This window comes from Exophiala spinifera (assembly GCF_000836115.1).
Source record: "Exophiala spinifera strain CBS 89968 unplaced genomic scaffold supercont1.8, whole genome shotgun sequence".
Taxonomy (NCBI): Eukaryota; Fungi; Ascomycota; class Eurotiomycetes; order Chaetothyriales; family Herpotrichiellaceae; genus Exophiala; species Exophiala spinifera.
The window spans coordinates 972,693-986,188 of NW_015622520.1; the positions used below are offsets into that span (position 1 = coordinate 972,693).

Genomic DNA, 13,496 nt, shown 5'->3' on the forward strand with positions numbered 1-13,496 from the left:
CGGTGGTGGCGACGTTCAATCCTGGTCCTGGTCCTGGTCCTGCATCCCCAAAGCGGTTGTCGTTTGGATCGGCAAAAAGCCCTCCCCGTTTCAGGATCAGAATACCCAGTGGTATATACTCCATCCACCACCCTCCACCCCCCTACCAGCATTTCTTTTGTTACAGAGTGCAAACTTATACCACAACGCACACACACAACTACAACAACTCCTCCTACTAATCGTTGTCACTGATTACGTTCCTCGCACCCAGACAAAGTTCTTTGTGTGAGACTGTTGGTACAACGACCTCCACGTTGCCGATTACCGCCCACACACCGAACTATACGAGCTGACTGTGTTCGACTGAGCAACTAGCCGCCGAAGCGCACTCTATATCAATCCCAGAGAGGACCTCAGGCTTTGGCCTCCTCTCCACCTCACAATGTCGTCCTTTGACTATCCTCAGTCCCCGACCATGTCCCAAGACCGCCATATGGGCTCCATGGCAGCCGCTCTCAGAATGAAGTTGGAACACCTGCCCTCATTAAATATGCACAACCTCGACATGCACCGAGCACATCAAAAACGCCTCTCGTTCGAACTGAACTCTGCCACATCCTCCCGCTCTGCACACTCCTTCTCGTCACAACAGTCGGACGACACCGATGCCACAGACCTGACCGTCACCCCGACCCGGTCGCGGGCCAGCACCTTTGACAACGCCGAGACAATCACGTCCCCCTTGGTACAGACTGAACCATGCAAACCTCCCCTGCGGATAGTACTGGGAACTGCGTCGGTGGGCTCACACCTGTCCCCTCTGGCCAAGATCACCACGGTTGAGGACGCCTCCAAGTTCATCAACCTCTTCCGATCAAGGGGTTACAACGACATTGACACTGCCCGAGCATACCCCGTCGGTCGTGGAGGCACATGTGAGAAGCTGTTGGGAGAAGAAGAACTACGACTGGCCAAGTGGGCCAACGTCTCGACCAAGGTGTCCAGTTTCATGCCTGGGTCTCACCGAGCAAAGAACATCGCCCTCAGCATCGACCGCTCATTAGACGCCCTCAACACTGACCAGGTGGATGTCATGTACCTACATGCTCCCGACCGAGCCACTCCCTTCAAGGAGACGTGTGAGGCCATGAACAAGGCCTACCTCGAGGGCAAATTCGAACGCTTCGGACTGTCCAACTACTCGGTGGAGGAGGTTGAGGAGATTGTTCAAGTGTGTGAAGAGAACGGCTGGGTCAAGCCCTCTGTGTACCAAGGCCAGTACAACCCCATCTGCCGTGGAGGTGAGGAACGCCTCTTTGCCGTCCTTCGCGAACACAACATCGCCTTTTACGCCTACAGCCCGTCGGCGTGTGGTTTCTTCTCCAACAAAGTCTCTCGGGCCTCGACCAAGGACAAGAGCAGTCGATGGAACATTAACTCACCTCTCGGTGCCAAATACGCTGGCGACTACTTCCACGACCCTCTGTTTGCGGCAGCGGCGGTTGTCCGAGAACAAGCCAGACGGTACGGCATCTCAGGTCACGCCGCTGCTCTGCGATGGACTACGTGGCACTCGCAACTTGGTGCCGAATATGGCGACGCCGTCATCGTGGGTGCGTCCAAGCTCTCCCAACTGAAGGAGAACATGGATATTCTCGAACAAGGCCCTCTTCCGGAACCATTGGTGGAGACGCTGAATGGTGTATGGGAGGACGTAAGGTCGTTCGAAAAAGGCCCTCGTTTTTCCTTTGTCTAAAACCGAGACTGGGTACTTGTACTACACCGTTATGGATCTTTTTTTTTCAGGGGTCAACCTGAACCAAAAAAAAAGAACTTTGATTTTCTTCGATCTTGATCCCTCAAGTGCTGAGATGGATCCTTTTTTTGAGGATGGAAATGCATTTTTTACTGAATGGAATTCACGAATTGCGAGTTTCAAGTACTAGGATAGTACTACAACCGCTACCACCATCACCATCCATGTGTATGACGATACCCTACTGTATGCTATGTTATGTTACGTTTTGAGAAACCAGAAAAGACAAAATCCAACGAATCCTGAGAGTCTCTGGAAGATGCAGGACAAAAGAGAGGTAGTTCGGTATGAAAACCTAGGTAGACACCAGCTAGCTCGTCAGAAGTCGAATCGAGCCGAGTCGAGCAATTGGAATTGATTGTACGAATGAGATAAAAAAATCCTTTTCGGGGCGAGATAAGTCAGTGTCTTCTTCTCGCCAATGATGTGATGTGTACTATTGCGTGAAAACAACCCGTCTCGAATTGAGTTGAGGACAAGCCTAGTGAGCCGATGATACTGCATTTGCATTGCATATCCGTCCTCGCGCCAGTGCTAAAGAGAATCCTTCCAGGTTCCTGTAGGAATTTTGGGAAAAAGGACGTCAACCAATCAACCAATCCACCCAGCAACCCAACAAACCAACGAGTGAGTGAGTTGAGTGAGAAAAAGAGAGAAAAGAGGTGATCGACTCCGCCTACTATACCTAGGTAGTCTAGGGTAAGGCAAGCCTGTCGTTAGAGGTAGCTTAGGGAGAGACGGATGTAGGTGTCAAGTCACTCACTCTACCGAGTCTCGAGGTTAGTACGTGTATCTTTACGCAACAAAGGTATTGGCAAAATTCTTCATTGGGGGGGCCTCTTCTTCCCTCCCACGAGGTTACTAGTTACGGAGTGTTGTTTGTGAAGACTCAAGAGTTAGTACAGTAGTACGGTGCACGACGGTGTGGTTTCAGGCCGCCCAACAAAACCCACCAGCTTGTTATTTACTGGATGTCGGAATAACATCCTGTAGCTACAGTCTATCCGGTCCTCGTCTTCGTCTGCGTCTTCTTCGCCTTCGTTTAGGTGCCGAGTTGCCTGTTCCTACCCCTCATCCTCATGCTCATCCCCATCCTCGCTTGGGCGCGCTGGGTGACTGATTGATTGACTGATCAGGATCACAGATGCAAAGTCAGTTGATCCTTGGTGACCATATGACTCGATCAAACCACGTAATAATGATGCCCCCTTTTCCCGCGAGGAAAAGTCATCCGCAGAGCCATGCAGGCTTGTCCCTCTCTCGTTTACCGTTCTCCCTTGCGAAGGTGGTCACCAGATTCAATGATTATTTGACCAGAACGGACCCCCCTCGTCCTCGTCCTCGTCCTTGTCGTCCTCTACCCATCTCAAGCAGCCTCAGAGCCAGTCAGGCCTACCATTCTACCTACCCGGACCAGACCTACTTATGAGCCTGTGGTTGAGACTCCGATTCGTGACTGGGGTGGAATGTTCCCATTGTTTGCTGACTTGGTGGGCTGACGAATACGAGAACTATTGAACGAGCAACAAAACAGTTATTCCTCCCTCCACACGCACACACCCGAAGCGTCGGGTAAACCCATAGAGATCGTCGTCGAGAATTTCCTAGGTAAGCAAGACCAATGAAGATGGAAGAACGAAAAAGAAACACCCTTTTTCCGTCCGGGAGCGTGCTCGGAGTCGTACCGAATACAAGAAAAAATTTGGTCTAGCCGCCTATACTGTATTGTATCTAGTACTTTGTGGCGAGGACTGCGTGAAAAGTCTACTACGCATAGTTAGAGCCGTGCTACAATATGTTTCGGCTCCACGTGGTGTCCCGAGTCCCCAACTCATTCTTTGGCCCCGAGAGCATTACCTAGGTTTACCTACCAGAGGTGAAAAGAACATCCAGCGAGATTCCAGTACTACGGATGGCTTTGTCTTTCCGTCTCAACTGTTGACCTGTTTCAGCCATGCGGACCACACAGAGCCAGGTACTTCTTTTGGCTTTGCTCGATATGCCCGCTCAAGTCGACTTGGGGAGCTGTGGCATCCGGTGAACTCGGCTTCCTTTCGGGGTGACGGGTAATGAGAATGTCCTCCTCGTAGGTACCTCCTCTCCGGTGTCAGAAACGTGCACAGGAGTACCTAGGGAGCAGGCTCATCAAGGCATGGATGAATCTAAGACAAGTCGTGGACACCACCACCGCCACCATCATCATCATCACCCCGGTGAACGGTCAATCAATTGACGATGAAGAGACCACTAAAACGGTTCAATGGAAACCCATACCGACAACCCAAAACATCCATCTTTACGAGCGGGAAGCGCTTACAGTTACCTACCTACCTACTTGCGAGTTGGTACTCTTGCCCTCCGGTAGTGAAGACAAGTGTCCGAACGTCCCAAACACACATATCCACCAAAAAAAAACCGGCTTATCGTGGGGATACCGAAGGCTTGGGCCACTAGGCTTCCAAGCCATGCAGGCATTCGCAGGGGGTCGGAGCGAGACCATTCACCAATAATGACATTTCTCTCCTCGATGGCGTTACCAATGCACGATGCAGCAGAAAAGTCATCGCGATCGCGCAAGTCCTGTGGACTTGTAGTAACGCGTCCATGGGAATATAACATGTGCATGTACACTGCGTACGGAGTACGCAGTTACTCGTGTCCCGCATTGCTCTCGCTTGCTTATCGATTAGTCTACCCTGTTATCGCCCCCTTTATCGATATCAGATTCGCTTAACACAACTAGTACATACATAAGGGTACCTTGAAAGAAGGGGGGGGAAGACTGTGCTGTAGACGGGTGAAACAGCCGCACAAGGCGCAACATGGATTGCTGCACCTTAACCACTCGTCCTCCAGGTCTCGCAGTCTGTACGTGTAGCCCTGTTGGATGTTGGGGCCCGTGAACCGTACTCGTGGGAGGTGGACCTTGTCTTTGCCGCCCTGTGGCGCGTTCCAGACCATTGGTTCTTCCTCTGCGAGTACCGTGCACGCACCGTCCCAGCGACTCCGTGACCAGTCGGAGCACTCGTCGTATGAAAGTCGCGAAAGAACCAAACTGACGACTGACGCCACGGGCACGGCACTAAAACCACCTGAGGGCTGTTAGGCCGTGCAGAGAGTCTACAGTAGACCACCCTATCCTAGTAAAGGGCAAGGTAAGGGAGGCTCAGCCCCCTTTATCCGTACATTTTGGATCTCACTCTACTGTGTGTACTATGCCCCCCTACAGCAACAGGGATTTTGGATTCGGCTCGTTCTCGATCTCCCGTCCAACCCTTGCACATTTACTACTCCGTCCGTACTTGCACATGCACAATCGGGACCGGAGTAAGCTGTTAACTTGTAAGTTGTAGCGCCTCTTTCGTTCTCAGCCTGCCCCCTCCTCCTCGAAAGGAACGGTTTCCTAAAGGAGCCAACAATTTTCGGAACCACAAGCCACAAAAATCGATGACAGCGTGTGAGGCCATGACTGGTGGATGGCGATCCGATTTTGCCCTCCTTCCACGTGTGGCAGTTGGACGACTTAACAAGTTCGCTCCGTGTTGAGAGCCTCCTTTCTACCCAAAGGTGGTCAGCTACCTCGTTCGTAGCTTTTTGTCAAGACAGATCAATCACTAGCTAGGTAAGGCCACGTACGTGTGCAGGTAGCAAGGTAGGCAGGCGCCTACTCGTACTGGATAGAAATAGGTAAGCAAACTTTCAACTTTGGCCAATTGTGTGATTCAAAACCAGTTCAGTATTCAGTGCTGAGGTCAGATGTTAGTTAGGTACTATACTTTCCGACTTCGCTTTTCATCCATTTTGGCAATGACAGGGTAGATTCCCGAGAGACCGAGAGTAACCAATTGCGCAAGTGTGAGTACCAGCTACTGCTAGTGCCTAGAGAATGGACGAAGCGTACTGTGACGAACTTGAGAGCACTGGAAATATGCCATAATCATCATTGTCAGCAGCAAAAATATCCATTCAATGTCTGAATGACAAAGACGAACCAGCCGTCATACATTTCTAAAAACAAAATACATCCTCAACTTCATCATCGTCTTCAGAATCCATTTCATGATGATGCGATTGACGATAATGCTGACGAAACATATACCCTTTCCTGGACTGGATGACTCCCTGAGTACCTCGTGGGCGAATCATGGGCTATGGATACCAAGATGCGAGGTAGTGTACGAGAGAGAGGACTTGGTGAATCATTGTTCCTTAATCGTCAGCACACTATACGTACACGTATACAGGTTCACACCCACAACAGATTTGTCACGTCGATCACATCTTGGGCAGGATTGGTAAGAGTAAGATTTGGTTGCCTATTTGGTCTCGGCTTCCTTTTATGACAAGTTGTACACCATCAGTCAGAGAGAAAATCATGCAAGACGGATCCTTCCCGCTCACTACTGACTACTATTGACTATTGACTATTGACTGCTCGCTGGTGCTGACTACTCACCACTCACTACTCACTACTCAATGTACCTCCTGTAAATCAGTACCGAAGCACAACTGGCAGCATTTTTATGGAGCAGCAGGAGGTTAGGTCAGGAATTCTTCCGAACCGACCATTCAACTGATTCTTCTTCGAGCCATGTGTGGCTGACATTCATTCATGTGGTGATTCTATTACCACGACGAAAAGAGATCAACTCAACAAACGAGGCGAGAGGGACAAGGTCGAGCTTGTTGTTTTCCCTGTGTCTCGTGCAGGAAGACGACGTCCTATCCAGTACCTAAGGAGAGTCAGTACGCAAGACACGATCTGCAAAGGACATTTGTGCAGGAGCGGTATGATATTGGTCTGCCTTTCACCTGATGACTATCCGCGTCTCGTCTCTCTCGCCGAGCTACAACCCTCGTTACTCTCCGATTTCTACAATTGCAAATCTCCCATCTCTGGATTCTCGAAGCACCTCTCATTTTTCTCATCGCTTCGAGAAGCCAGTCTTTTTTGTTTGTTCTATTCTTGTCGTCGCCCGCACCACAGACCAAGTTTTTTAAAGCTTAGTCATACTCACGGGCTCCCAAAAGTACCAGCACTTACCTCTTACAGTACTGTTTTGGCCATCGCCTCCACAATAACGAGATTGAACACCTAAGAAACCAGAAACATTATTGAATGTTGTGTAAAACAAAACACCTCACGGCGCGGTCTACTCAGATTTGATGAATCTCGTTGGAAATTACCTGATGATATTGTATATCATGAATACGATAAACAACGGCGTCTATGTTGGCCGATATGCCGACTCTCCGACTTTTCTCATATCCACGAGCTCGTACTATAACTCGTGTATGACAACGACAGTGCGGGATAGATGACATTGACTTGTTGACAGGGCTGAAGTCTGCTAGGAGCATGTCCGTGCTCACCTCCTCTCACTCCCCCTTTGTGTCTTGTTTGTTGTGTCTTCGCCAAATCCTGCCGTCTCAATTAGACACGCGAACCGCGAATCGCGAAGCACGAAAACAGAAGCCGCGCCCTTTGTCCAAGATATTAGTCTCTTGTGGCGTTTCCAGCCATGTCCAGATTGAGCTGATGGGAAAAACCTTGACTGAGAAAGTCAAGAAAATCCGGTCGGCCGATGGTGAAACATGGATTGCACTTGTGGCTTTTCGGCTCCCAAGCACGGGGGTGCCGATGCCTACAACACCACGGCTTTAAAAGTTTAAACGTGCTTTGGCCCAGACCGACCACCCCCCGGGGGACCATTGTGATGGATTGATTGCCAATGGGTTGATCAACCGGTTAAACTTCCTCCCCGCATCATCATCCGATCCCGATCATCGGTGGTGTCGGCGAGAGCACGAGCTTTTTTGACTTCGCACCCGGACTAAACCTTCGTCGTTCAGCCTTGCGAGAGTTCAAGCAAGCGTGTCTCCTCACTCGTACTCGTACTCTTGGGAACAAGAAGTTGCCGAACGGCGCCACATGTGATTTTTAGAGTTACCAATGCTCTTGCCGTCTCTTTGCAGCACAGACACCTGCGACCTCCGGTACCGTAGATTGATGAATCCCCAAAGACTGACTCTGGGCGGCGACGTAGACGTCCGACTCACCGACTCACTAATGACTTTATCGACAACAATTGACGAACGGGAGACGAGGGAGCCCATGTGTTTTTTCCCCGGCAAAGTGCAAGCAGTCAATAATTGAATTGAATTGACTTTATTGTTCAGCCAAATATCTTGTCTCTGTGTAAACGAGTCAACAACCACTCGCCACGTCGTCATATCATATGACGCAGCGCAGGGCAAGCGGGAGACAAGGCTGCTCATGAGCCGGGGGCCGGTTCGCTTTGGTTTGCACTGGGCAACACCAAAGCTGAGAACGACACAGCACCCTCCAGGTACAGGTAGGTAGGGAGCCGGCGGACTTGGTACGTTGACCACCAATATCATCAGGAAGGCCGTGATTGTGCGCTGTGTGCATGTCCTACATCGGTTCCACATCAAGGAATTGGACTGGGGATGATCACTCTGTTCAACAGCATACTTTGATTGCCGTTGCCGTCGCCATTCGCAAACAGCGAGGCCAAGGGTAGCGGCGATGGCGAGGACGTGCCCCTTTATTCTGTACATCCTCCATCTTCATCTTTCAGACGGCAGGCCGACGACAAACCACCCGCCACGGGTGGGGAGAAGAGATCTACTCTCTCTGTACGGTAGGTAATCCTTGACCGATGCCAGCAAATCGGTCGGTCGGTCGCAAGACAGAGACACCGAAAGAGCCTCTGCGGCAGGGATCATCGAGTGACGATTTCAAACGTCGCTTTTGAAACTCGGCCAACAACAAATGTCCCCCTCTCGGCCACCGCACATTTTGTCTCGGTGTCTTTTCACACATTTTCATTGTTCCATCCCACATCAGCGACGTACTTCCCAATGGTTTCCTCTTGAATCGAACTCTCGAAACCTGATGAAACCCGCATCGACGCAGGGTTCGACCCTCGCCTGAGCCTGGTAATGACGGGACGTCCCATGTGATTTGCCGTCCCTACGTTGCAAATTTCTCAGTTTGGTGTGCAAAAGCCACGTCGTCTTGAACTGACGTCGTGTAAGGTAAGGAAGGTATGATTGCGCCATGTCGGGGCTATGAAACATCACCGTCTGGTGCTTGTCGTCCGTTATCTGTAGTTGTCCCTTCCGGGCCTTGAACGAGCGATGCATGTTGCCACTTGCATGCCGACTGGTTGATAATAGGGCCGAGTGACGTCGTCGTTTCCCCAGTTCTCGTGTTTTTGTTTCGATGCAGGGTCTTCAGGATACACAAGTCGCGAAACACAGATACTGTACGACGGATCACAAGCCCCCCCCCCTCTTCCAAAAAAAAAGAAACGAGTAGAGAAACGGTGAGGTTGGTTCCAATGCCTCCTGCCTGCCTGTCAAGTCAACGGCCAGGGCATTCAAGTTCGTGTCACGTTTGACGGCATGGCGCAGGGTCCTCTGCTGGCTTTTGCGTTGGGGGGAGGACGGGAGCGGCACTGCTTCTTCCCTGCGTATGTGCATACAGTAAGGGATACCACTCTGTACGACACATGATGCGCAGATGAGTGCTAGGACTAGGTACCTGGGTCCAGGTAGGGTGGGTTTTTTCTGTGTGACGGCGTCACGAGTGGCGAAAGACTTTCACGATCTCTCCCCCCCCGTCCCTGGCTGAGGCCAGCCCAGTCTCACCTGCCTCTGCCTCAGGTATGAACATCGTTGTATGACAATACGGTCAGCGGTAAGAAGTGAAAGGGATCACCATCGGCTCTTTCCGAGATGTCATTTCCGTGGAACACTCGCCATCCCTGCAAGGATGCACACAATGCTGGAGACAGGCCGAGTACATACCTATGTAGGTAGACATGGAACAAGGATTGGGATACATGCGACCAGCTACTTGGCGTGATGAATCAGAATGATACAAGTCATAATCTTACTGCTCGGTGAGCCCCAGCACGCAGCACGCAGCACGTGTAGGAATGTAGTCACGTTGTGCACTTTCTAGACACCTGGATCCATCGTGCACTGCTTGCTTGACGCAGACACCGCCGAGAAGATGAGAGGTCAGGAGGAGGAGAGGGAGAGGGAGGAGGGAAGTGGTCAACTTTGTATCTTAATTGCCGTGTTGCTTGAGCTCCGAGCGTAGGCACCCGTAGCAGGTTGCATTCTTCGTGTCGTTCGTGTTCGCAAATAGCCAGGACGAAGGGATGCCAAAGGTGAGTATATGGCGCATCACTATGTACCTTACATACCTAGGTAGGTAGGGAGTTAGTTAGCCGGTGCAAGCAGACAACGTTAGCACACACACACGCGCGCGTGTAAGACCCACGGGGAAATATTCAAGTTCACTATCAATTGAATCAGTGAATTTTCCCTCAACAATCACCAAGACCCCTAAAGTGATGGCGCAGGTCGAAACCACATGGCTGTGTGGTGGGCGGCCATTCACTCGGGCGAGCAAGGAAAAAGAAAAAGGTCCCGCGTTCGAATCTCTGGTCGGTCGAGCAGAAAATTAGGATTATCAAAACCACGGTCAGGTTGGATCAAATTAGATGGGCTTATCTGGAAGGCGTCTTGATTGTGGGCGGTGGAAACTCCAAAACCTCATTAATTCCTTTTTGCCTTTCGATTTTTTTTTGGCCTGCCTGGGTGGCAGTGAGCATCACATTGTATCGCTCGGTGTTGTAGAAATCGTCGACCCAGACCCAGAGCGGGTTGTCTCGTCAATCACCCAAGTTTTGGTCGCGATCCTTCTCTTTGACTTGACCTACCAGCTTCATCACTCTCTCATCGTCTCTGTGAACTCGTGTTAAGTACGCGCATATAGCACCGCACTCCAGCCTCGTCCTTTTCCTCAGCCACCATGCGCCAAAAGGGAGAACCTTGGTGTACCAGATGAGCAGCAGAGCCAAAGCGGCAGGATGTCGCTCAATGAGCAGTTGCTTGAAATCTCCTTTCATCGTCCTGAAGAATGCCAGGAATAGGACATAGTTTTCTTGCGTGCATTCATACCGTGTCAACTGCGCCATCACCGATGCAGGAGCAAGGCACGGATTTGAAGATGCCCTCGGGACTGAGTCCCCATCCACATCAAGACCACAGAGATCGATCAGTTCGGTTGGAAGGGCCTCCTGTAACTCCGGCAAAGAAAGATCTGGCGTCAGACTCATGAACAGGGCCATTTCCTCTCTCATTGGAGCAAACAGACTGTCTTCTCGCAATGGATCGGAGACTTTGAAGATGGCCGTCTTGCCCTCGCAAAACCCGAGCCATCCCAGGTCGCTTGGATCCGGTGGTTTCAGCGGCCACGACTCTTCCACAGACTCTGAGTCGACAACGCTGAAAGCTAGACACCCCAGCAGCCCTGCACAAGCCCACATGGCGTCTCGTGTCGATGAGGTCAATTGTGAACTTGGTAGGGATATGGCTTGGTTTAATAACGAAGCTCCAAGCGACCAGTGCTGAGCGATTGCTTGGAAACCAGAAGGTGACGAGGATTGTTCGAGGACAGAGTCGTGTACCAACGTCAGGGCGAGAACAATGTGGAATAAGAAACGATTCTAGCAAAATTGTCAGTGACGAGGACCCATCAACAATATCGTATTCAAGAGTGATACCGATTCCGTCAACCTGGTGTAAACGTCATGGTAGAGTGTCGCATATTTATGTGCGCCTAGAGTACGAATTGTCCTCGAGAAGAAGCGACCGAGAGTTTCAAGGTCATCTACGGTGGGATGATAGCATTCAGCCTCTGATTTCAACGACTGCGGGGACGTATTTCTCTCCTCCCCATTGGTGAGATGAGTCTCAATGCTCGAAGTCGATGCGCGAGAGAAGTCCAGGACGGTAATATCAATCGCCGAAGCACCGGACTTGGAGAGTTGAAGGTCTGCATTGCTTAAGTCGTAGTTGCATAGAATGCCGTACTTGTCGCATTTGTCACATCTCGGCCTGGTCTCATCACACTTGACCTTCCGTATTTTGCAGTTGCGGCAGCCTTTGCGAGATTTTCGGTGAGTCTGAATCTTACGCCTGGGCTGGATGATGTGTGGTCCTGGCGCAGGACCCAAACTGGGGCCAGTCGAAGCAGGGAGCACGGCAGGCTCGGTCTGTGGTATTGCGTGCATCGCTTCGGACAACGGCGAGGCAGGTCAAGTCATAGTACACGGTAATGTACCCGTCATTGTCGAGTCAAAGGCCGTTATGGCCAGGAGGCGACGTTGGATACTTCGACATGGACGCTAACCCGAGATAGGACTAGTCAGGTCTATCGCGCTAACCTCAAGTCGCTTATCGACTTCGTTTCCTCCACCGAGCATCGTTCTGATTCTTTTTTGATCGTGTACTGTATGTTGTTTCCCGGACATATCTCAGCCTTGTATCTCCGTAGCTTTGCGACGCCTGCTGCCATGCATGCCATGTCCGCATCATGTATCTGGTAGCAGCAGTCTGCTACCAACCAATGACGCCCCAAATTAATGCGAAGGGAAGTTAGCTCCTGTTGCAATGTCTGACGGGCACACTCTTGCGTTTTGCAAGAGAAACACATTTTTGGTCAATGGTATCTCCGAACGAAGACTATATAATCTTGCGGTTTTTCTTGTCCTTCCCTCGTCCATCACCGGCAGATGCTAACGCACCAACACATTCTCCAATCATTCGTCCATAGGAGTTTACCAGCAACCAGTCGTAACCACAATGTCCAAAATCCTTGCTGTCTTCGGCGCCACTGGCCAGCAAGGAGGTTCCATTGTCAACTTCGTCCTCAACGACTCGGAACTGTCGAAGCAGTACAGAGTTCGTGGTGTAACTCGTGACGCATCGTCCGCGTCCGCAGAAGCACTCAAACGAAAAGGGGTCGAGGTGGTCTCAGGCGATGTGACGAAGCCATCCAGTCTCACGAGCGCACTACATGGCGTGCACACCGTTTTTGCTCTCACAGCTCCATCATTCGGTCCAGACTCACGAGCCCGCGAGTATGACACAGGCAAAGCCATCGCCGATGCTGCGGTCGCCGCCGGTGCAACCTATATCATCCTGTCGACCTTGCCCAATGTAAGCGTTGTCTCCGGCGGCAAGTACAAGAAAGTCACCGGCTTCGATGCCAAAGCCGATGTGGAAGACTATATCAAGACACTTCCGATCAAATCTGCCTTTTTCGCACCGGGAAGCTTCATGCAAAACTGGCAATCTCTCAGGGGAGTCCATCCGTCTGGCACACCGGGCGAATTTGTTGTGTCGCGACACGTCGGTCCTGGGTCTAAATTGCCATTGATCGACATAGTCGGCGACACGGGCAAATTTGTCGGAGCCATCCTGGCCGAGCCAGATAAGTACGAGGGCAAGACATTCTGCGCGGCCACAAAGCTCTACGGCATGGCTGAAATGTGCGAGATCATGAGCAAGCAGTTCGGAAAGACGGTCAAGTACGTGCAGGTGTCCGCGGAGCAGCATCAAGCCGTCTTGGCTGGAGCCGTGGGCGACTACGCCGAAGCACTGATTGAGATGATGTCTTACCAAGAGGAGTTCGGCTACTATGGCCCCAAGACGGAGGAACTGGTACAATGGGCTGCAGAGCATGCACGGGGGCAAGTCACCACCTTTGAGGAGTATCTCGAGAAGAATCCCATTGCGGCACTGCAATGAATAGACTCGGTGAGACTATGATGAAACGTGTTGCAGTGTCAGTAGCTCAGCTCAATTCATGACT

At 51.1% G+C, this 13,496-nt stretch overlaps 3 protein-coding genes across 3 annotated transcripts; 2 read left to right on the plus strand and 1 right to left on the minus strand.

Moving 5' to 3' along the window:
* Window positions 1–424: 424 nt before the first annotated feature.
* On the plus strand, window positions 425–1,738 carry PV08_10370 (uncharacterized protein; the record flags this gene model as incomplete). Its single annotated transcript, XM_016384685.1, has 1 exon — window positions 425–1,738. One exon carries the CDS (start codon window positions 425–427, stop codon window positions 1,736–1,738), a length of 1,314 nt encoding a protein of 437 aa, XP_016231287.1.
* An 8,771-nt stretch (window positions 1,739–10,509) lies between these two features.
* PV08_10371 (uncharacterized protein) lies at window positions 10,510–11,913 on the minus strand (the record flags this gene model as incomplete). Its single annotated transcript, XM_016384686.1, has 2 exons — window positions 10,510–11,346; window positions 11,404–11,913. The coding sequence occupies 2 exons, from the start codon at window positions 11,911–11,913 to the stop codon at window positions 10,510–10,512; spliced, it is 1,347 nt and encodes a 448-aa protein (XP_016231288.1).
* A 571-nt stretch (window positions 11,914–12,484) lies between these two features.
* PV08_10372 (uncharacterized protein) lies at window positions 12,485–13,432 on the plus strand (the record flags this gene model as incomplete). The annotated part of the gene is made up of 1 exon (XM_016384687.1): window positions 12,485–13,432. One exon carries the CDS (start codon window positions 12,485–12,487, stop codon window positions 13,430–13,432), a length of 948 nt encoding a protein of 315 aa, XP_016231289.1.
* Window positions 13,433–13,496: the final 64 nt, after the last annotated feature.